At 49.8% G+C, this 24,122-nt stretch overlaps 1 protein-coding gene across 3 annotated transcripts in view; it reads left to right on the top strand.

Annotated features, from left to right (window-relative positions):
- The window catches only part of MED26 (mediator complex subunit 26), a 42,452-nt gene extending 19,480 nt beyond the window's left edge, over nucleotides 1–22,972 (top strand). Inside the window, exons 1-3 of one of the 3 annotated variants that reach the window (XM_080675741.1) lie at nucleotides 16,662–16,765; nucleotides 19,776–19,850; nucleotides 20,283–22,966. In XM_080675741.1, the coding sequence (XP_080531867.1) occupies nucleotides 19,785–19,850; nucleotides 20,283–21,935 (1,719 nt within the window). In that variant the 5' untranslated portion in view covers nucleotides 16,662–16,765; nucleotides 19,776–19,784 and the 3' untranslated portion in view covers nucleotides 21,936–22,966. Of the gene's footprint in view, nucleotides 1–16,661; nucleotides 16,766–19,775; nucleotides 19,851–20,282 lie in introns of those variants that run through there. The other 2 variants (XM_080675739.1, XM_080675740.1) reach the window with 2 other exon arrangements.
- Nucleotides 22,973–24,122: the final 1,150 nt, after the last annotated feature.

Genomic DNA, 24,122 nt, shown 5'->3' with positions numbered 1-24,122 from the left:
ACCACTGGGGGAAGCTCCTGTGTCTGCCCCCTGGTGGTCAGTGCACGTTATAGCAACCAGTTGACCGGTCGTTTGGTTGTTCGGTCGCTTAGGCTTTTATATATATATAGATTTTACTTACTGTAGCTGTTAGATTTATATTCAGTAACATTATTCCGACTTTCAGCTACTGATAAACTCAGAATATTTGATTCACTTGCCATCTTGGCACATTTTCTCTCATCCAGACCTAAAACTTGTTATAAATGATGGGCATGGCTCAGCAGCCCTGATGCACCACTCTCAGAAGTGAGGTTATGTTTGTTAGTGTTGCAGATGGCCTGAGGACTGTGGACCTGTGGGGTGGCAGAGCAGCAGGGCGCCAAGTGAGGTGTCCAGCTCTGGAGCAGCTCAGGAGACTGGGATTGTTGGCCAGTGCCATGCAACTTGCATAGTTCAGCAGCTGTTGGAGAGTGTGCAGGGGATAATTGTTGATGTGACTTCTTGATGGTAACAAGGTTTGTGGGTTTGATTTGCTGTTTTGGAGAGAGAGAAATGGGATTCTGGACCCTTGGACAGGGCATGCTTCCAGCAGGTGCTGCTGGGTTAATTAGCTGAGGCAGGCTGGGTCAACATGTCCTCAGAACCCACGTGGGGCCTGGGCTAAAGGAATAGTCCATGATAGTTCGTGTTTGGTCAGGGCTGGGGCTGGGACTGGGATGGGACTGGGCCCCAACTGGGCCCTGGGAGCTCCAAGGAGGCAGCTTGAAAACAGCCTTAGAAAGTGGCAGTGCTGTGAAATTGAGGGGATATGGGATGGACAGTGACTAAGAGGCACCAAATAGCCCACACAATCTGGGGCACCTCTGTGTGCCAGTGGGGACCTGGAACAGGAGAGGGCAAACTTGGGGATGGTGTTGAATGTGCTTTCCCTAAGGTTTTCCAGTGTCAATTTTTGAAAATGAACTTGTCCCAATGCTTGCCCATGTGTGATTGTCTCAGTTGATGGTTTGAATTTCTAATCTTAAGTACTGTGGATATTGAATAACCGTGGGAAGCTGGCTTCTTACCACAAGAGGTGCTGCCAAAATAGACTTTGAAAGTGGAAATATTGGAGATTTTGTTATTCGGAGATGTAGTATATAGTGTGGCAGCATCAGAGCCCTTAGATTTGGAGTCAGACAGGTGTGTGTTTAGATCCTGCGTCCCCTAGTCTGGCCATGGACAAATTCTTCTACTTCCCTGAGTCTCTGTGAGCAATTTGGCCTCAGTGCCAGTCCTGGAGGGTTACTGCACTGAGGGTTACTTTCTTCTTTCCCTCACATTTGGAGACACCCTGGCATACCTGTGTTGAGTCAGAGGATAGATAACAAAGGCAGGATAACAGCCCTCCACCTGTGTGCACTTTTGCCAAACAAGTGGGCCCACCTCTCAGGGACCCTTTGCTTCTTTCTCTCTCCCCTTGGTAACAGAGTCATTGTCCTATGCAAGCCAGGAGTTAAAAACAGTTGAGAAAAAAAAAAAAAAAAAAAAAACACAGTTGAGGAGGTAGTACCAGTTGCCATTGAAAGTGTTTGAATCCTTGGAGCAAAGTTAACACCTGGAAGTTTGTCCCCAAGTGAAAAAAGAGGAGTGAGTTGTATGTTCATTGCAGCACTGGTTGTAGTAGGAGAACTCAGAAGGAAGTGAAATGTCCAACAGTTGGAGAAGGTCAAGGAAATTATGATGCATTGATGGAACATTTAGTTGTTAAACATGATCATTATGAAGATTATGTAGCAACAGGAAGAGGAGAAGTATTCAGTGAAAAAGAAAATAGTGCCTATGGTGTAGTTTCAATTTCAACTACATAATTTTCACAGCCTCTGGACAAGGATGGAAAAGTCACCCAAAGAAACGTTGTCATGGCGCAGGCTGGTGGAGATGTGAGGGTCTCAGGGGAGACAGTGCCTCAGACCTGGGTGGTGATGATGTCCATTGGCATGCTTCTTGGGGCTGTTGGAGTTCAGGAGGACACACATGTAAAACCAGTAGTGGCTTAGTAGATGCTCTCAGAGGAGAGGAGGAACAATGATGGGGTGGGGCAGGACTCCACATGGTCAGGGAAGGGAGCTCAGGCACCATCAAGCTCTGGGTCCCCGTTGGTGTGCCCACCATGCTCCATGTTAGGTCAGATGTGGTCACATTGTCTAAAAAGTTAGGGGGCTATATGTAGGCATGAACAGTTTGATCACTTGTAAGAAGTGGGCCTCACCCCACTATATCAGGGTTTTGAAATCAGGGGCCTTAACCCACCATATCAGGGGTTTGAAGACACATCTTAACAGGGTTAGCGTGGGTTTGTTTATTTGGAAGTGTAGTGCCTGCATAAGGTGAGAGAAAAGGGAACTCACTCAAGCTCAGGCTTGCCTGCTCCAAGGTGCTGCTGCTGCTGCTCCTGGGGCAGGAGCCAGGGTCAGGGGAGTTGGCCATTGGTCTGGGACAGTGGTCGGCAAACTCATTAGTCAACAGAGCCAAATATCAACAGTACAACGATTGAAATATCTTTTGAGAGCCAAATTTTTTAAACTTAAACTTCTTCTAACGCCACTTCTTCAAAATAGACTTGCCCAGGCTGTGGTATTTTGTGGAAGAGCCACACTCAAGGGGCCAAAGAGCCGCATGTGGCTCGCAAGCCGCAGTTTGCCGACCACAGGTCTGGGACATCCACACCTTTGAGATGTGAAAGAAGAGCCACCAGGTGGGCCTTGGGGTCCAGAGGCCATACCTGGGCCTATGATGCAGTTTTGGCCCTCCCTGAAGTGGGACTCTACAGCAGCAATAGTGGGGAAGTGGAGGGAGAGAAGGAAAGGATCTGGGGTTGGGGCTCCAGGAGGAAGGAGCAGCCTTGTGTCCGAGGAACTACTCTGAGAGATGAGGCTGAGTTGCCTGGGCCGAGCTGTTTTGGGATGACAGGTAGAGATTTGCAACCAGCAAAAACTTCTCTTTTTTCTCATTGACATAGGCTGTAGTAACAATCGTGCTTGCATCTCCCCTGGTCACACTGCTGCATTTCTCTTGCATTTGGTATTATTCAGGGGTCCTCAAACTGCGGCCCGCCGAGGACATTTATCCGGCCCGCCAGGTGCCACTGCCTGTCCTGTTTCTGCTTAGCAGCCGACTCGTCCCGGGCCCACAGTGCGCATAGGAATTTGTTCATAGTTTTTTTTTTTTAAACTATAGTCTGGCCCTCCAACGGTCTGAGGGACAGTGAACTGGCCCCTTGTTTAAAAAGTTTGAGGACCCCTGAGTGAGGATCAGAAGGGAAAAATAGCAACTCAAGAAAACACATTTGAAAAAATAGGTTTAAAATATTGAGGAGCTAATGAAGGAGATACAGTGAAAAGCATAATCTTTTCTGTTCCCAGTTCTCAGTGTTTTTGCCAGCCTGCATTTCAACAAGTAGAAGAACTGCAATGCTTCTGGATTGTGAGTCTCCTCTGACATTTTGCCATGGGGCAGGCATCTGGCCTTCCATGGATTTTGCTGCCTGTGTGATGCAGTGGTTCAGGGAGAGGTAGAAAGTGCTGCCATTACGTGGTCAGGCTCCCCTCCCTCAAGCCCCCAGTAGTAAAGGTTGGGAGGAGGTGGTTGAGTTGGTTGTTAGTGGCAAGTAACCCCAAGCTATGGTGATCCTCCACTATTCCCTCACCCTCTAGTTAGCAACCTGCCACTCATCTGCCATGCCCAGCAGTGCCACTGTCACCGAGTTACCATGTGGATTGTAACTGTGAGGTTTGCTTTCCACATTGATTTTGTGTCTGGCTCTGCAAAAACCTCCTGTGACTCCTCGCCTTCTCCCTCCTTATGTAACCCTCTGGAATAATTTCAGGGTTGCCAAGAAGGTAAGTTGGAGAAAATATTTGTGGTAATTTCCAGGACCACTGTGTTGAAAAAGAAGACTCTCCCCAAAGCCATTGGGCCCCGCTGAACAAACATGTTTGCCCGAATGAGTAACAGAGCTTGTGTTACCCTGACCACAGCCTCTGCTTGCCCTGGCCATGGCTTCCCCCTGTCTGTCCGCCCAAATGTGGCACCCTTTGCCTTGCCCTTTTGTGGAGGTGTGTGAGGACCACTGAGAATCATCTCGCTGTTCCCATGACCCTCGGGGTGAACAATGCAGGTGACAGTTGGAAATAGGTCAAGACATATTTGCTCTCCAGATACCAATTTGATGGCTGCAGATCCTGACTTGGAATAAATATGGTGGGACCTAACACTGTAAGGTGGGACCTCATTCATCTGTTCCTCCATCTGTTTGTTCATTATTCCATTTGTTCTTTCATTCATTAGTTAGTACTTATTAAGTCTCTACTCTGTGCCAGACACTGTTCCAGGCTCCTAGTTGGTGATAGTGAAAAAGACCAAGGTCCTTACTCTTGTGATGCATACCTGCAGGCACTGAACAGACAATAGTGAGAGAGCTGAGGGGAGTGTCAGAAGTGGAGAAGGTAAGGGAAGGCAGGGCTGGTACAGTGGTTTACTTTCCAGAGCTCCTGGCCAGTATAAGGGAGCAGCCTGGCATTGCTTTCTGCACTGCAGGGGAGGGGTCCTTATGAGATTGGCCATGACTTCCAGGTAGGTTCCTTGATGCCAGGTTTTTGGTCTGTGAGGATTCCTGGGGGCTGTTGAAGTCTTCCCCTATTTGGGGACTTGTGCTGTCCTCCTTACAGGTGCTGTGCTGGTGGCCCTGCAGGAGCCTCAAGGTGGAATCTTGCTGGGTGGTAGCAATCTGGCAGAGGCAGCACCAACCCAGACAAGGACAACTTTGGTCAAATCCTGTGGAGGGCTTGGCTGTGAGTGTTGGGTGTGAGTGTGTGTGTGTGTGTGTGTGTGTGTGTGTGTATTTTAATTATGTTTTTAGCCCTAGCTGATTTGGCTCAGTGGATAGAGCGTCAGCCTGTGAACTGAAGGGTCCTGGGTTCGATTCCGGTCAAGGGCACATGCCCAGGTTGCAGGCTCGATCCCCAGTAGAGGGCGTGCAGGAGGCAGCCTATCAGTGATTCTCATTATTGATGTTTTTATCTCTCTGTCCTTCTCCCTTCCTCTCTGAAATCAATAAAAATATATTTAAATAATAAAATAAAATTATATTTTTATTGATTTTAGAGAGAGAGGAAGGGAGAGGGAAAGATAGAAACATTAATGAGAGAGAAACATAAATGGGCTGCCTCCTGCACGCCTCCCACTGGGGAGTAAGCCCACAACCTGAGCATGTACCCTCACTGGGAATCAAACAGGCAATATCTTGGTGCATGGGTCGATGCTCAGCCATGGAGCCACACTGGCTGGGCAGTGTATGAGTTTTTATTTTAATTGATTTGTGTTTTCAAAAAACACGGTTTAGTGATGTCTTAACAGCTGCCATCATTTGAACAGTTGTGATCCAAAGTTGTGGTTTGTATAGGCCAGTGGTCGGCAAACTGCAGCTCACGAGCCACGTGCGGCTCGCGAGCCGCGGTTTGCCGCTCTGTTGACTAATGAGTTTGCCAACCACTGGTATAGGCATTAGACTGAAAACTGGAAAAGCATGATTTCTCCTTAGAAAATGTCACCAGTGTTGTAACAGTTATTGGTCTTTGTTGGAATTGAAATAAAATTATCTTAGAAACCCTTTGGGGTTTAGAAGAGAAGTGCCTTTTTGGGCAGGAGCTCTGGGAGAGGATGAGGCTGGGGCCCTGGCAGCCTAGGTTGTGGAGCTGGTGTCGGTGGTGATGACAGGCTCCACATGTCGAGAGGGTAAGACTTGCTGTGGTTGGACTTTTGCTTGTAAGGGATGCATGTGGCACAATTTCCTAATACCATCTGGGAGGGGCTACCTTTTATGCAGGTCTGAGCCTACATTTGTCAGGTGCCATTGTTAGACATCTTATCCTCCACTAGCCTAGCCATTAACTATCCTTCCATCCTGTGATGGTTCATATGGACCCATCATATCACCACCTCTGGGTGAGGCCTTCTCCTGGGTTGGCAATGGATGTGCAGGGTCCCACAGCTAGAGCAGGGGGCGGGGCTCTGCAGACCACCGCTGACAGGACAGCACAGTGACCATTCTGGCCTTGCAGACACATTGGAGCTTTGGCACATCACATTTCTGGATTTAGGGTTGTCATTGGGATTAGATGAGATCTACCTGTGAGGAGCCCTGTGCTCTGGATAGCAGGGTGAAGGTGGTGGTGCTGGTGGGCATTAACTGCTGGGGAGGACCCGAATTGGCTGGGCACAAGGTGCCAAGCAGAACCCATGGCTTTGGGAAGAGTGGTTCTGCCCATCGTCTCTCTGTGTGAATCTCCTCATGGGCTTACTAAAATACAGCTTCTGATCCAGGAGGTCTGGGCTTGAGCGGAGATTGTGTGAGTGCAGTTGGCTTCCAGGAACACTGGTCTGGTTGACTGTAGGCCACACTTGAGAGTAGTAAGGGTCTAACTCAGCTGAAGGGGGGAAAGTTGGGGTTTCAGACAAAATTCAGTCATAGGAGCTTAATTCCCATTGGAAAAAATCATGTAGAGCTCAGAGGGGGGAAAAGGCACTGAGGCTATTGCCACGTCAGGAGGATGGATATTTATCACTCAAACTGTCATTTGCCTAAGACTTTGTGCAGATATTTGTGGGTGCTCGCCTTTCCTGTGTGAGCATGGGAAGTTGGCTCCTTCTCCTGGGTCTCCAGTTGAAGTATAATGAAACCTTGCAGGCAGGCTGAAAAAAGTTCATGTCCTTAAATTCAGCCCTTGATGACTGGTGGGCCTTTTATTTATTTTATTTTTAAAAATATATTTTTATTTCAGAGAGGAAGTGACAGGAAGAGAGATAGAAATATCAATGATAAGAGAATCATTGATCAGCTGCCTCATGCACGCCCCCTACTGGGGATTGAGCCAGAAACCCATGACCTCCTGGTTCACAGGTTGATGCTCATTCACAGAGCCACATCAGCCAGGCTGGTGAGCCTTTTATTTCACAACATAGGAAACGCTTACCTAGCTCCAGCATGGTGAGTCTCCTGCTCTTGGCTACACAAGTGTTTTGGGGGCACGCAGAATGTCCCAGAGGGAAAAGCTGTTGTTTACTGTTGCCTGCCAGAGTCCCTTCTGCTATGAGGAATGTGTTACACATACTTTGCAGTTGTTGTTCAGTTCTTACTATCCTTGGAATGCCCAGGCATGACAGTCCTCTTCATTTTACTGCAGTGAGAAGTAACTTTTCTGCTCCACTCTTCACCCCCAGGTAGGGCTGAGTCACCATGGGGATCTGATACCTCACCTTCAACAGAGCCTTCCTTCTCTTTGCCTACTACCTTCCTACTTTTCCAGGACCTTGTTGCGCCTATCATCTACCTCCACAGTTGTTTTATAGCTCTATTGAGGTATAATTGATGTACAGTAAACTGCACTTCTAAAGTGTACCATTTGCTCCATTTGACCTATAAGTACATGTAAGAAATCATCAGCACAAGATAATAAACATATCTATAATTTTCAGAAGTTTCCTCTTACCCCTTTGTAATCTTCCCAGCCCACCCCTGTCCCCAGACAACTGCTGATCTGCTTTCTGTCATTGTAGATTAGTCTATTTTGTGAATCATGCAATATATACTCTTTTTTGTTTTATTTTGGTCTGGGCTTTTCTCTCATTCAGCATGTCTATTTTGAGATTCATGCACTCTGTACATTAATAGTCCATTTTGTTGTTGTTGTTGCTGAATAGTATTTCATTTTATGGGCATATAATTCATTCATCCATTCACATGTTGATAAAATTTAAGAATCTGCCAAAATGTCTTCCAATGTGATTATACCACTTAAACTACCATCCAGAAGTGTATGAGAATTCTGGTTGCTCTATGTCTTGGCCATTACTGGGTATGGTCAGTCTTTTTCATTTTAGCCATTCTAATAGGTATGTAGGAATGTCTCATGGTGGTTTTAATTTGTATATTCCTGATGTCCAGTAATGTGGTTGAGCATCTCTTCAAGTGTTTGTTTGCTATGTATATTTCTTCCTTAGTGAACGATGTGATTATTTGTTTAGATCTTTGCCCATCCTCCCCCCCTTTTGGGTTCTTTGTCTAATTATTCACTTGAGAGAGTTTTTATATGTTTTAAGTACAAGTCCTCTCTTAGATATATGAGATATACATATATATATATATGTATATATGTATATTTCCCAGTCTGTGACTTGCCTTTTCATTTTCATAACAGTGTCATTTTTGAAGAGCAAAGATTTTCAATTTTGGTGAAATCCAATTCATGTTTTCTCTATAGTGTGTGCTTTTTGTCATATTTTAAGTCTTTGCCAAACTCAAGATCACTAAGATTTTCCTCCTACATTTTCTTTCTTTCTTTTCTTTTTTTGTATGTTTTATTTCCTCCTACATTTTCTTCCAGATGTTTTATAGTTGCATGGAGGCAGGCCTAGGCTGACTTTAAAAGGTTAGGTTAGCAGGTTAGGTAAAAAATGAAAATGTGGCTGGCCAGGTATGTCACAAGTGCTCTTGCTTCCTTGTTGGAGCAGTGGCATAATATTTACTGTGGAGGTTTGTGGTCTCAGAGGAGACCACCATGTGGTAGAGGACAGATGTCCAGCATGCTGGCAGGTGATGCCCAGGCAGTGGGAGCTGCCTACCTGTTTCGTTCCAGTAACCTTAGACTTGCTCCTCCTGGGAACACTGAGCTGCTTACTGAGTGCTCCTTTCCTGGAACTTTTAGAGTGCCCTTGATCTCCCCAGACTGACCCCTACCCAAGGTAGGAATGTGTGGACATGTTTCTGTATGAGCTGTGAAGCATAGTGCATGCTGAGTGTCTCAGAGGTAGCCTGGGCTCATGGTGCAGCAGGTCTCAGACCTTGCTCTGTAGAACTCTCAGAGAGTCTGTGCCTCTGTGTGGGAAGGGAGTGAAGGGCTGGCTTGCCAATGCCTTCCCTTCCTCTCAACCCCAGCAGCTCTGGCATTTGTTTCTAGGACAGGATGGCCTCTAAGATCAGCTTCTTATTAAAGTACTAGAGGCCTGGTGCACAAATTCATGCATGGGTGGTCCTTGGCCTGGCTGGCGATTGGGGCAGATTGGGGCCAGCGAGGGGAGGAGGGGCCACGGGAGGTTCCGATAGGGGTAGGTTCCGATGGGGGTGATTGGGACTGGCTAGCTGCGGGGAGGGGCTGCGGGAGGTTGGCCGGCGGCTGCGGGGAGCAGCCAAGGGGGGTTGCCTGGCTGGGGGAGGGGCCACGGGAGGTTGGCTGGCTGTGGGGAGGGGCCACGGAAGTTTGCCGGCCGGGGGTAGGGACCACGGGAGGTTGGCTGTGGGAGTGCACTGACCACCAGGGGGCAGCGCCTGCATTGGTGTTGAGCATCTGCCCCCTGTTGGTCGGTGCATGTCATAGCAACTGGTCGACTGGTCATTCTGATCATTTGGTCGTAATGGTTGCTTAGGCTTTTATATATATAGACTAGAGGCCCAGTGCATGAAATTTGTGCACGGGTGTGTGTATGTGTCCCATAGCCCAGCCTGCACCCTCTCCAGTCTGGAACTCCTGGATTGTGAGAGGGATGTCCGACTGCCCGGTGGGATTGGGCCTAAATGGGCAGTCGGACATCCCTCTCACAATCTAGGACTGCTGGCTCCCAACCGCTCATCTGCCTGTCTGCCTGCCTGATTGCCCCTAACTGCCCTCCCCTGCAGGCCTGGTTGCCCCCAACTGCCCTGCCTTGCTATCCCGGTCACCCCTAACTGCCCTCCCATGCCGGCCTGGTTGCCCCAGCTGCCCTCCCCTGCAGGCCTGGTCACCCCTAACTGTCCTCCTCTGTAGGCCTGGTCGCCCCCAACTGCCCTCCCCTGCTGGCCTGGTTGCCCCAGCTGCCCTCCGCTGTTGGCCTGGTCGCACCTAACTGCCCTCCCCTGCAGGCCTGGCCCCTCCCCCAACTGCCCTCCCTGCAGGCCTGGCCCCCCCCCCAACTGTCCTCCCCTGCAGGCCTGGTCGCCCCCAACTGCTCTCCCTTGCTGGCCTGATCGTCCACAACTGCCCTCCCCTGCTGGCCATCTTGTGGTGGCCATCTTGTGTGTTGGAGTGATGGTCAATTTGCATATCACCTCTTTATTATATAGGATAGCATACATACAGATAAGTACTTGAGTTATAAGTTTTACATTTCAGTGAATGTTTATGAAGTCAATGCATCCAAGTAACCCCCACCCCGGTCAGGTCAAGAAATAGAGTATTTCTCTAGAGGCCACTCTTGTTCCATCTCCTGATCACTCTCCACTCCTCCCCCACCTCCCCCTCCTCCCCACCACCACTTCCTCCACTTCTGTCACCATCAAGAAGTCTTGCACTCCAGTACAGAATATATTCTTATGTTTCTGGCTTTTCACATGACAGTTTTGAGATTTATCTTTGATGTTGTGTGTAGCATTAGTTCCTTCGTTCTATATTGAATGGCTAAGTCATGATTTAGGCATCACTTACACTGTGGCCATAGCCATGCGGGTGTTTTTCAGTTGTGATTGTTCTCAACATGCTGACCCCACCATTCTTGGTACTCATGTTTCTGTTGATACATACCCTGAAGTGGAATTGCTGGGTTGTAGGGTATGTGTGTCCCATCTTACACTGATGTCTGAAACAGAATATCCAGGCTTACCGTCCTGTTCCATGGGTGACAATGTCCTTGGTTCTCTCCACTGTGGCCCCTGTTGCAGGAATGTCCACTGAGAAGATCCTTTTGCCCACTGCCATTACTCTGGGCCACACACACAGCCCAGGAGTGTGGGCTGGGATAGCAAGTTGGGGGAGGGGTGGCCTCCTAGCACTGCACTAGGGTCATAGAGGAGCTTAGCAGTGAATGAGCTGGGCATCCTTGGCTTGCCCCTTGAGGACACAGAGTCTCTAAGGATGGTGGTCAGTGTGCCATTCAGGACCTACGGGCATAATCTGCACTTTTTCTAACATTCTGCCCCGGTTCCCCAGCTCATGGAGAAGCAGGGTTCAGGTTGGTGGCTGATCTTCCTTATATCAGAGTTGGGCCCCACTCTGTCTCTGCCCAACACCACTGCTGGGCATTCTTAGTAGGCAGCACAGGAGTGTACTGTTTTCACCTTGCTGTTTCACTTAATAGTCTCTTGGATGTTGGTCCCCATCAGTTCCTAAAAAGCTGGCTCATTCTCCTTTTGGATAGCCCGTTTTCTAGGTTCATGTAGGTTGCGTATTGTGTGTGCCTCTCTCATGAGCATCGTGTCATTCCATCTTGTACAGCTGGTATGCTTACTGGCTGTTCTTACAGGAGCTACGCTGGGAGGGAAAAACCCTCACCCCGAGTACTGTCAGATACACTGCCAACTGGACCCTTCTGTGAGTATGTCTGGCAGAAGTAAATGCTCTATTTGGTATTCAGACTTTCCAGTTGTGTCATTGTAGAGATGAGAGTTGAGAGTTCTCAAAAAGGGCTGAATTACAACCAAAATTGTACATCCTGTTGACCTAATTCAGGGGTCAGGAGAGTTTAAGTTCATAATTTTGTTGGGAAGAGCTGCTGAGATATAAAGCTTGGGGCTGCGGAGAGGAGTGCTGCCTCTCCTTGTCTGCAAGCCTCTTTTGAAGAGGTATTATGGATGGCAGCCACTCCATTCATGCTTGCGCCCTGGGTCTTGGGCCTCCTCTTCTTATTCTGCTTATAGGGCACAGGCTATGCTCTGCCTGGTGCCTGGGCCCAGGCGGGAGTTTCCATCCCCTGGGCTGAGTTACAGCTGCAGTTGCATGCTCTGGCCGTGGGTCCTTTGCAGACATCAGGGCACTCAGATGGTGGGCATGCTCCAGCTGAGGATGCCTCTGGGGAACAGATGGTCCCCACTGTTGAGGAAGTGATATTGTGCTTTTTCAAGTGGTGAACTTGGCGGCCGCACAGGGGATACCTTGCACCCTAGTGTAGTTCTTCCTCTGAGAGAGACTTTGCTCCTGTGGCTCTGAGGCTTCCATGGGTTTCTGGCGGAGGATGATGCCTTTGCGAGGCAGAGTGCTGGCATGGCATCTGCCCAAGGAAGGTTCCCCTTGCTCCAGTCTGGCTGTGGGACCAGGCAAGGCAGAGCAGGGCCAAGGAGGCTGCACCTTCCAGAGCTGAAAAGAAGGATCAAGCTGCACTGACTTCTATTACTCAGGGAGACTGGGTGAGACTGGGGCCATGCTCTTACAGGCCCTCTGGGGGGTGTAGGTGCCACCTCTTGCACCAGCTTGTGACGGAGGTAGTTTGAGTCACAGAACAGCATCTGCCAGGGAACATATGTGGTTATCAGAAGCAGGAAGACTTGCTATGGCTGAAAATGGTGCTGCTGATACAAAATCACACACACTTGTTCAGCAGAGCCCAGTTTCATTCACCCTGTCCACACACCTTCAGCAGACACGACTGATGCCTGCTGTGTGACTGGCAGGGAACCATGACTCAGCCGGGGATGGCATTGAAAAGCTCAGCACATTGAAAGACTCACAGTCTGGTTGCTTCTGGGTGCCATCTGTGGCATGTTTTAGTTTGGAAGGACAGCTTGCTTGCTGAACACTTCCAAAAGTCTTTTGAGCTAGTGGTTTTCTAAGTTGTAAGTTTTGTAAGACCATTATGCATTTAAAAAGAAGGGGGAAAAGACAACTTTCACATCATTGGTTTTTTAACTAAACTGGCTTTTACTGCTGACCTGTCTTCCTTTGAGCCCACTGAACAAGTTGGTATGGGTGGTCGGGGGACTGTCTAAACTCTAGACGGAGAGGCGGTGAGTCCGCCCTCAGTGTGAGCCATCTGGGGCCTGGAGGAGAGCAGGCTCCTGTGCCATCATCATTAGCACTAAGTGGCTTGTAGCTCAGGTTGAGCCTTGGTGGGTGAGCTAAAGCCTCAGCTTTGGTGGGAGGGTGTGGGTCTCCCTGCCTCTAGGGAGGAAGGCAGAGGCAACCTGGAGACCGTCTGAATGTGCTGCTGGGCATGAAGCTGCTGGCCCTGTGTGGCTTCAAGGAGCTCTTTGTAAACTGCATTTTTCCCTGTTGTAGTGGATTGGGAAGAGTGTGTGGATGGGATGCCGATATGAGGCCAAAGTCCACAACCTTCCAGCTGCATGATGATCCCTGAACCCCCAGTTTCCTTATCTGTAAAGTGTTGTTTCAAGGATAAAAAGCTAGAGCTTGGCCCCTGGAGGAACCCCCAACAAGTGGTGGTCCTGTGAGAGTCAGGCCAGGTGGTCCCACCGGTGCTTAGACTTCAGGGAGTGCAGGGTTTCCCCATTTTTATCACAGCTGCACATGTCCAGCTTCATGACCAAGATGTTGGGTATTTCTGGTAGAGTGGTACCCCTTGATGCATGGAAAAAGGGAGCTGTGAACCAGGGGCCTCACAAACCCCAAAGTTTGGTGTCTTGGTTCTTTGTTTCGCATCTGGGTGGAAGTCCCCCCTTCCAGCCCCCGCCCCCGGGGGTGGTAATTACTCAGGGCTTGGGGTTTACCTACCTATCCCTGAAATAGATCGATGCCATCCATAGTTGGACAAGGGCTTTGTTGTGGCTCGTGGTTGGCCATAACATCAAAAGCCAGGGATCCCTCTTGCCGACTCTTCCATTCATGGCCGACACCCTCTGGAGAGCCCCTTGTGGACTCTGAAGCACTTCCCACTGTGTGATGGCTGAGGCAGGTGGGCCTCTCCTGCATGAAGGAGCTGCACAGCGAAGTTCTGGCCTTCTGGGCTCTTTAGCAGGGAAACCCGGACCCCAAGCCCTTTTCTACCCCAGGAGTGCGGGCTGTTTTGGCACCATCTGCCTGGTAGTGTGAACCCAAGGTAGTTTGAACTCCGCAGGAGACGGGCTCACTGTGGAACCACTTAGTCGTCAGCCTTCTCCCCTCACAGGCACCAGGTGGTGCAGCACAAAGCCACTGTGAGGAACTGGAAAATGGTTATCTGACCACTTCACCTCCACACAGCTGCCCTGACATTCCAGGTCTAGTGAAGTATCCCATCCAAATGTAAGGAAATATGTGTATTTAAATAAACTTTTTAAAGATTGTGTTAAGTTTCAAACATGAAATTAGAATAATGTAACCATCCTGGCATCAGTAGATACCAACTTAAAATCCTACTTACCAGATCTACATTGTTTCCTGTGTTCCGCTTCCTCCAACAGACACCCAAGTGGGTTATTTTGTAGCAAGTTCCAGATGGCATCATATCTTTAGTAAATAGTAAGAAATGTGTCATTAAAGATTAGGATGAGCAGTGTACCTTTAATGTTCACATGGAATGTAGCATGCTGTGGAGTTTTGTGCAGGTTCCTTCATTGCTCCCACGTGACCCAGGGTGTGGGAGGATAGGGACATCACCTGAGCAGGAGTGGTGGTACCCAGCACTGGCATTGTCCAGACTTTTGTCCAGACTGCTTCTGAGGGTTGTTCTCCTCTCCCTTGGGCTGTTGCCTGTGTGTGTCCAACCCCCTGCTTCCCGTTCACTGTGAGTTGAGCAGCAAATATCTCTAGCTAGGCTGGCTGGAGGTAGTGATTTAGATGCTGAGGGGCTTTCTGAGAACGAAGGCTGTTTTACTTCCTTTGTGCCTACTTTTGGTTCTCATGTGTGCGAAGTCTCCATTAGAACACGTAAGAGCCCAGGAACTGGGTTGGCAGTGTGGAGCATCCTCCCCTCCCCGGCCCCTAGTGAGGATGAGCTCAGTGAGGGTTCTTTCTTTCTCCTGGCCCGAGGCCAGGAGGTGCCTTAGTTTAAGGGTTGCCTGCATGTTTGATGCTGGAGACACTGGCTACCTGAATGGACAACCAGGTTCAAGCTGTCTGAATCCAGTATAAAAACCATCAGCAAGGTGGTTATGGAGTTAGTCCCACCAGTAGTCATGGATAACTTTATAGACACCTGTGTCACATCCAGGATGACTTCTTGCCCTTCCTTTGCAATGGACACCTCAGGTCTTCTCTGAGTGTTCCCCATTGCGTGGCCTGCCCTGCCCTGCCTGCTCTCTGCCATTCCAGAGTAGCTTTGTCCCATCTTGTACCTCCCCTGAGGACATTTAGGTATCTGTGTGTGGAGCAAATGCCACCACACTGGGGGTTCCATGACTGGGCAATATTTATTTCCAATAAAGAGGCCAGTAAATACAGAAAACAAATGGGTTGAATGAATGGTTTGAGGACGTGAGCCCTTCACACAGGAAGTCATCATTGGCAGAAAGGGGACGTGATACTCAGCTCACTAATTGTTCAGGAAATACAAATTAGTTTGCATCTATTGTGGGAGCCCTAATGAGGAAATGAGAGGCTGCAGTGCTCAGACTCCCTGGTGTGTGGATTCTGCCCCTTTTGGGAAAGCCACTTGGCTGATGGTTTTGAGGTGTGTGCTTTTGTTTTACTGGGAAGATTCCCAAGGCATCCATGACAGCAGCAGGCTGCATGTGGCCCTCAGCCCTGGCCTGTAGACTTATTCCAAAAACAACTCAGAGGCTCCCTCCCCATACAGGATGGAACAATGTATGTGCTGTGGTGATGAGAACATGTGTTTTCATGCAGACAGGTAGGTGATCTTTGGGGTGGTGGTAGCGGTCAGCTCCCATTGGGGCTGGAGTTGATAGAAGGCAGGCTATGTTCTCCTGGCATCCTCGTTCATGCCACTGTCTTCCCTCTGGTTCCCTCTCCCTTCTCCAGGCTTTGTTGCCTTCTCATCATCTCACAAGACCCTGGGACCTCTGCTGTAGGAGACCCCACTCAGGTGATGCCCTTGCAACAGGCATGCCTGCCTGCCTTCCAGCTGACACCCACATCCTTGCCCTGAGGATCTGTGCTGGGCTTTGCAGTTCTCAAGCCTGGATGGGAGCCCCCCCTTGGCATGTCACCTAGGTGTCTCTGCTACCCACAGGCCCTCTCTATCCAGGGTGGGAGGCCTGCTGCTCCTGGGTGGGTGGGTGGGTGGGTTGGTTGGTAAGGCAGGTTCAGGAGCCTTCTGTCTGTGGTCAGGCCACTGCCTACCAACAGGCTGGCTAGAGTGACGCTGCCATCTAGATCTGAGACCAGAGGCCTGATCTGATGCTGCACAGATCCTCCAGGATTTTTGCCTGTCCAGTGGGGTAAGACCAGGGCTCAGGGACAGGCTCCTGGTGGCATTTCTCAAGGTCTGCAGACTGACTCTATCTGGAATGTCCAAGTACTGCTTCCCACACAGTGCTCAGTGCCCTGTGTCATGGCCAAGAGTGGGGCAGAGTCAGAGGGGTGAGCCCTCAGGGAGGTTCCGAACTTCCATGAAGCAAGGGCAGAAGGAGGTAGGCAGGGGTAACATTTTCCACAGGGCTGAGGGCACTCTCTGTACACCACCCAAGTTATGGCAGAGCCGGCAGGCCTGACCTGTCTCATCTCCTGTGAAGCTTCCAAGGAGGGTCCTGGCTGCAGGGTGTCTGCGGCACCAGCTGGCTGCCAGTCCCAGGCTGCCCAGGTGTTCTGCCTCTCGCTCCTTTCTGGCAGTGGGACAGCGTCTGCCCAAGGACAAGGACACTCTGTGCTGCTGGGCTTGCTTTGCGGGGACTGCTGGTTCAGGGGTGTATGGGGACCTAGGGCTCTAAATATACCAGAGTGAGGTCACTAGGGTGGAAATAGGCCATGTGGCAAGCTCAGGACCCTGTCAGGCTGAATCCCAGGACTGGGGACAGGGAGCTGGTGGCCTTGCTCTCCCTGTGTGACTGGCCTCCTCACCATGCAGTCTCCTTTGCACCACATCCCTACTCGAAGGCACATTAAAGGTATGTAGGGGGTTGATTGTGTCTCCTCTCAGATCCACCCCTTTAGCTCAGTAGCTTTCTAGAGCCAGCCACAGCCCCAAATGAAAACGTGATGAGACGAGGCCATTGTTGCCAGGGCGCAAATTGGCCCCTGGCACAGGGGCAGCTTTGCGAGAGCTCTGTTGGGCACAGTGAGGGCTACTGTCGTGATCTGTGGTCACTGTGCAGTTTACACCCACACTGCCTTTAACTGGAAATGGGGCAGATAAAAAAAAAAGCCAGGAATACACAATGCCAGCAGAGTAACAGCCCCCAAGGATGCCCACATCCTAGTCACCGGTACCTGGGTACATGGTACCTTACATGGCAGAAGGGACTTTTGTGACTAAGGGAGCAGACCTGGATTGTCCGGGTGGGCACAGCCTGATGTCATCAACTAAACAAGGTGGTAATGACATATGGAATCTTTACAAGCAGAGACCATTTCCTGGCTGGTCAAAGGTATGATGCGGGGTTGGGGTGCAAGCCAGGAAATGCAGTGTCTACCAGAAGCTGGTAATGGCCTTCAGATGACAGCCATGAAGAGAACAGGGACTTCAGTTCTGCAGCACCTGAAGGAGCAGGAAACGAGCCCCAAAGGAGGGTAGTCTGCCAACATCTAGATCACAGCCCAAGGAGACCCAAGCATACTTCTGACCTTTGAACCTGGGATGATGCATTTTGTTTAAGCCACTCAGTCTGTGATCATATATGAACACTTTGGCATCAAGAGGAGACTGATACACCATGGTGCTGGCAAAGATATAAAGATATGGGAAATAGGCTTCCTCACCTTCAATGGGAGCAGCCTCCCTAGGGGCTAATTACAGTAGTTCCTGTACTGGGAGCCCACAGCCCCTCTGGTTGCTTGTTTGTTAGCCCAAAGTCACATCTGATAAAGGTAGTGATAGCAGCTTTGTCTATAACAGCCAGTGAAAACACCTAAGTGTCCCCCAACAGGCCCTGCTCGATGGGGCCTCCTCTCACTGGAAAGCTGAGCAAAAGGAGGGGTCTTTGCTGCTGGGCATTTCAGATGTTAGTGAGAAAGAGCAAGACATAAAAACCATCTTTTGTTTTTTAAATATGTGATGAGTATGTGTATGTATGCAAGGAATATTTCTTAGAAAGCTACAAGGAGATGCTGCAGTGGCTGGGTGGGAGATGTCCCTTTCCTTACTGTATCATGTCTACATAACTCTGCTCGGTGTGTGTGTGTGTATGTAGGGGGGTTATGTGCTCACGGTGTGATTTTGGTGGGAGAAGGGTCTTACTCCAGATGTGGGCTTCCCCATTCCAGCCATCCCACTGGAAACCTGCAGCTGCTTGGTTTGTGGAGAGTAGGAGTTCTTTACCTATTCAAATCCTTCAGCATGAATGTTTTGTCAACATGTACTCCTAGGCCAGGGGTGGGCAAATTTTTTGACTCGAGGGCCACAATGGGTTCTTAAACTGGACCTGAGGGCCGGAACAAAAGCATGGATGGAGTGTTTGTGTGAACTAATATAAATTCAAAGTAAAGGAGCGGAGGGGAGACCAAGAGAACCGGATAGAACAGCCGGATCCGGCCCGTGGGCCGTAGTTTGCCCACGGCTGTCCTAGGCCAAGGCTTGCCTCTTCATTAGCAGTGTCTTTTAGTAAACCTAAGTTCTTGGATTTTGATGAAAATAGTTTCCAGTTTATCCGTATTTTTTCTTGAATGGTTAGTGTTTGGGGGTTCCTAAAAAATCTTTACCACAAAGTGGCAAAGATCTTCTCGTTTCTTCTAGAAGCCTGAGAGTTTTTGCTTTCATATTTAGGTCTGATTCATTTTTAATTCATCTTGAGGTGCTTGGTGTAAGTGGAATCAGCCACATATATATTTTTAATATGTCTTTATTGATCTTAGAGGAAGGGAGAGGGAGATAAAAACATCTATGAGAGGGAAATGATTGGTTACCTTCCTGCGTGCGCACAAACACACGATCAAGCCTGCAACGCTGGCATGTGCCCTCACACACCAGCCGGGTAGCCATATACTAGTATATTTTATGTGATACTTCCCTCCCTGTGGTTTGAACTCCATTTTATTAGTGCACAAAAGCTGCAGTTTGCTCATTTAAATGGCTCTTAAAATTTCCCTCTGTTCCTTCAAACTCCTAGAGGACACTGGTGTCATCATAACCTTTGAACATATCGCCTGCAACTTTCTGTATCATCTCCTATCTGTAAAATGGATGATAATAGTATCTACCCTGGGGTTGCAGAGACAACTAAACCAAGGTGGTGACATACGGAAACATGTATTAGTAGAACAGGGCCTGTCTTGAAGCAAGTGTCATAAAGGGTTGTAATTTCTTGGTCATAAGATATACATACATGTTTGTACTAGACAAAGCCCATCACTCCCCAGTCAGCTGTGCCAAGAACTCCCTAGCCTTGTCAGGTACCATTTCTGCCAGGTGGGTATGTACAGTGTGTTCGGTCTCTACTTCCTGATTACTAGGAGACTTGAGCGCTGGTGCTACAACCTCCTGTGTTTTGCTCAGGGTCTCTGTATGTTCCAGATTGGGATCATCGGGGCTTTGTGGCATCTGTCTTCTCCCACTTCACGACTTTTTGCTCTCTTTATGGTTTCTTTGGATGAACTCTAAAGGTCTTGTTAAGGTAGCCAAATCTATTGGATTATTATGTATCAATCTTTTCTTTTAACTTGGTATATTTTATTTAACACTTTAGCCTCCCACCCTATCAAATGGCAGAGTAGAGTGTTCTTTTATCAAGAGCAGATCTTGTTTCATTAATGTCGTGAGTTGTGGTTGTGTGGCAGACACTCGAGAGTGTCGCTGTGTATATGGATAGGAGAGTGAGTGCTGGGTGCCATGTTGCCCTTGGGTGCAGGTGTGCAGCAGGGGCTTCAGAGATGCCAGCTCCACTGGCTCTTGGTGTGGGAGAGGTGGAGCAGGCTGGGGTAGGGAGAAGGGCAGGGGTATGATGAGTGGCTCTTGTCTTGCAGATCCGGAACATGGTGGCGGTGTTGGAAGTCATCTCCAGCCTGGAGAAATACCCCATTACCAAAGAGGCACTGGAGGTGAGTGTCCCAGCCCACAGCACGTGCTTGAGAATGTCATCTTTCCTTGGGCACTGAGGAACCTGGGGTGGGGGTTCAGTCCCAGAGTTGGGGTTCTATCCTCTGCAAGATGCCCAGGGGAGACTGCAGTAGGCGTCGCTGGCCCTGGGCTCTTTGTTTGCTGTTGCCTTTCCCACAATGTACTATCATCCAGAAAGCTTCCTGACAAAGGGTCCTTGCAGTGGCCTTGGCGCCAGTAGCCTGCAGGATGGTACTTGTGAGAATGCTGCCTCTGGCCCTGGTACCCTAGGGTCTGAGGACTATATTTGAGAATTTAGATGTCACAAAGGACCCAAATTTTCCATAGGTTTTGTGTCTGGTAAGCCAGTGGTTTAGGGGCCACAGGGGGACTCCCTGTCCCAAAAAAGTGCCATGGTCTTTCTCTGGTTGTAGGAGACGCGACTTGGGAAACTCATCAATGACGTCCGCAAGAAGACCAAGAATGAAGAGCTCGCCAAGCGGGCCAAGAAGCTGCTGCGGAACTGGCAGAAGCTCATCGAGCCTGTGCACCAGAATGAGGCAGTACTGCGGGGGCTGGCAGGTGCCCCTGGCTCTGCTAACGGGGGTGCCCACAACTGCCGGCCAGAGGCGGGGGTGGCTGGCACACCCAAGAGCATCCATGACCTGAAGAACCGCAATGACATCCAGAGACTGCCCGGGATGCGGCTGGACAGGCTGGGCAGTCGCAAGCGCCGGGGGGACCAGCGTGATCTTGGCCACCCTGGGCCACCTCCCAAAGTCTCCAAAGTAAGCCATGACTCCCTGGTTCCCAACTCATCACCTCTCCCCACCAATGGGATAGGTGGGAGCCCCGAGAGCTTCCCGGGTCCCCTGGACAGTGGCAGGCACTTGGGCCCTGAGGGCAGCTGCCTGGAGCAGGGCGAGAATGATAAGCACAGCATCAAGATCCCCATCAATGCTGTGAGGCCGCACACCAGCTCCCCGGGTCTGGGCAAGCCCTCCGGGCCCTGCTTGCAAAGCAAGGCTGCAGTGCTACAACAGCTGGACAGGGCGGACGAGACCTCGGGACCTCCCCATCCCAAAGGGCCGCCTCGCTGCTCCTTCAGTCCCCGGAACTCACGGCACGAGGGCTCCTTTGCCCGGCAGCGGAGCCCATACTCACCCAAGGGCTCTGTGCCTAGTCCCTTGCCTCGGCCCCAGTCGCTCGATGTCACGCAGGTGCCGTCACCGCTGCCACTTGCCCAGCCATCCACACCCCCTGTGCGGCGGCTAGAGCTGTTGCCCAGTGGTGAGAGCCCAGTGCACTGGCTAGAGCAGCCTGAGGGCCACCAGCGACTGGCAGGGCCGGTCTGCAAGGCAGGGCTGCCACCAGCCGAGCCCATCCTACCCCGCGCTGGCTTCTCCCCAGACTCCTCTAGGGCGGACAGCGATGCAGCCTCCTCTGGTGGCTCAGACAGCAAAAAGAAGAAGAGGTACCGGCCTCGTGACTACACCGTGAACTTGGGCGGCCAAGTGGCTGAGGCAGGCGTCAAGCCTGTGCGGTTAAAAGAGCGGAAGCTCACCTTTGACCCCATGACAAGACAGATCAAACCTCTGACCCAGAAAGAGCCAGTACGGGCCGACAGCCCTGTGCACACGGAGCAACCCAGGACAGAGCTGGACAAACCTGAGGCCAAGACCAGCCTCCAAAGCCCCTTTGAGCAGACGAACTGGAAGGAGCTGTCACGCAATGAGATCATTCAGTCCTACCTAAGCCGGCAGAGCAGCTTGCTCTCATCTTCTGGCGCACAGACCCCAGGGGCCCACCACTTCATGTCCGAGTACCTGAAACAGGAGGAGAGCACCCGGCGTGGGGCCAGGACGCCACACGTGCTACTGCCTCCAGGCCCATCCACCGACCTCCCGGGACTAAGCCGCCAGGTCACGCAGAACGATCTGGACAGAATCCAAGCCCATCAGTGGCCAGGGGTGAATGGGTGTCAGGACACACAGGGTAACTGGTATGACTGGACGCAGTGCATATCGCTTGATCCGCACGGCGACGACGGGCGATTGAACATTCTGCCTTATGTTTGCTTAGACTGACTGGCCCTCAGCCTCTAAGTGCATTCCCACCTTGCAGTTAGCGGGAGGGTGGCCAGGCCTGGAAGCCTCCAGTGGTTTGGAGCCCAGCTGAGGCAGAAGGGAGGGGCGGGGGTCTAGAGGTCTCTCTAAGCTCTTCCCTCAAAATTCTCCTTCTTTTGTGAAATGCTGCTACCAGTTTACTAACAAAATTACAAAGGAAGGACCGCGTGGAAGGAAGGCCGGCAAAGTGAGTTCAGAACTCTATAGCAAACCAGCTATAAAACGCGTCAGTTCCCCACCCCAGGAGAGGTGCGGACACTTCCCAGCATCCATGGGCTGGGACCTCAGTTGCAGGCAGGCACAGAAAACCTGTGGGAGAAGTTACCTTTAACATAGTGACAGAAGCATGCATCTCATCATCTATCTGCATTTTCTGTTCTTTCATTTGGCCCTGAGTGTCTGAGGCAGTGGGCAACCTCATGGCCTGTTTGCACCCCATCCAGCCAGTGTTTCCATCATGGTGCCAGATGTAGTGAGCTGCTGGCATCAGGTGAGCCACCTGGTCAGCCTGTTTGACCCACACTCCATGGGCATCCACACATGAGTATTTTGTTTCAGTTCAAACTCACTTTTTAAAGAAATGCTGCAAAAATTTGTTTTCTAGAGTTTATTTTATTCCATTTCACCACCAGCCAAATAATTTTCCTTTCTACTTTGTCATTTTCCCTTTCCTGCACATATCTAGAAAACTTCACCTTTCTAGAGTCTCATCCCCAAAACAAAAAGTTCCCACAGGTGCTACTGGTGTGTAAAGCTGTACGGTTGGCAAGGAGACCTGTCTGTGCGCTGGAAACACTCATGACCATTCCTTTAGATTCGTTTGCCTTATGGTTGTCATAACGCGATTTGCAAAAACAAGGAGCCTTAGTGAATGTACAGTTATCTAGACTTCTGTGTTCTCAGGATGCAGAAGGGAGCAACTTTGCTATTTGGTCCAGTAAGTGGACACCTTGTGATATAAATGTGGAAATAAAAAATAAAAAAAAACCATTTGCACAAACCGGTCTGAGAATCATTTCTAATTTGGTCCTTTACAGCCAAATCTGTTTATTCTGGATGGGCCAAGAAAACATGTTCAAGGTTTGGGCCCTACAGTATGAGTCTGTACAGAGGTGGTTAGGCCAAGTCAGCCTGTTAACATTCTTCATGGACACTGACCTCCATCTGCCTTTCATTTATTCAGGGCCACATGTTGCCTCTCCCACCTCCAGAGTCATGTACTAGCTTTGGGTGATAGAGACCAAGGGTCCACATCAAGGAATGTTATCCTGTCTCCATCCAGGCCTCACCTGCCCCAGAGAGATTTTGTGACCTTTACTTACCCCCTAAAATATTTACAGTTTTTTACATGGCATGGCACAGAGCATGTCTGGTAGCATACCTCTTGGCCCTGGCCCCATGCAGACCTGGAGCTTAGATCTGGCTGGTGCTGATTTTTTTTTTAAAATAACTTTTCTTAACTATAAAGGGATAATACATAATCATTTAATTCTCCACCTTTGTCCCTGGAATGATAAGATGACTTTGGTTTTCTAGTTTTTCCACTCCAGGATGGTCATCTTGGACATAACTACTTAATTTCACAGATGAAGAAGCTAACCCTTAAGAAGGTTAATCTCATAGGATGAACCCAGAGGTCCAGGCCCTGCTGTCTACCAGCTGTGTGGCTTACTTCACTCCTGTATGTGTCCCCATTTGGGAGATACAACAGAGTTGTGAAGACCAAGTTAAATGATCAAGGTTTTTTAAGAAGCACCTCAGTGGAACCATCTGTGCTGTGGAGTAATTAGTTACTTTCCTAACCTACCTGTGCCTGTTTTTCTCTTAATGTGGCCAGCCCTGCTGCCATGTGGATGTCTGAGGAAGTGACATTACTCTGTGACAAATGGTGATCCGAACAGCTGGGAGATATGAGGGTTCAGGTTAGTGTCACGAGTATATCCTTTCCTCAGACCTGGGCTTTGGGACAGGTCTCTGCTCCCTGCTGTAGGGACCACCTCTCCTGTCTGAGTATCCAATAAGTCCCATGGTAGATATTGCCTGCCTTTGAGAACCCAAGTTTAAGATAAGGTTTCTCCAACATTTTGGAGATCGATGGACTGCCACTTTCTAATTTGCCAAGTAAGGACACTCTAGGAGAATTTTAAC

This window comes from Plecotus auritus (genome assembly GCF_963455305.1).
Source record: "Plecotus auritus genome assembly, chromosome: 6".
In the NCBI taxonomy this organism is placed as follows: domain Eukaryota; kingdom Metazoa; phylum Chordata; class Mammalia; order Chiroptera; family Vespertilionidae; genus Plecotus; species Plecotus auritus.
The sequence above is the reverse complement of the archived record's forward strand: the minus strand, read 5'-3'. Positions and strand labels throughout refer to the sequence as shown.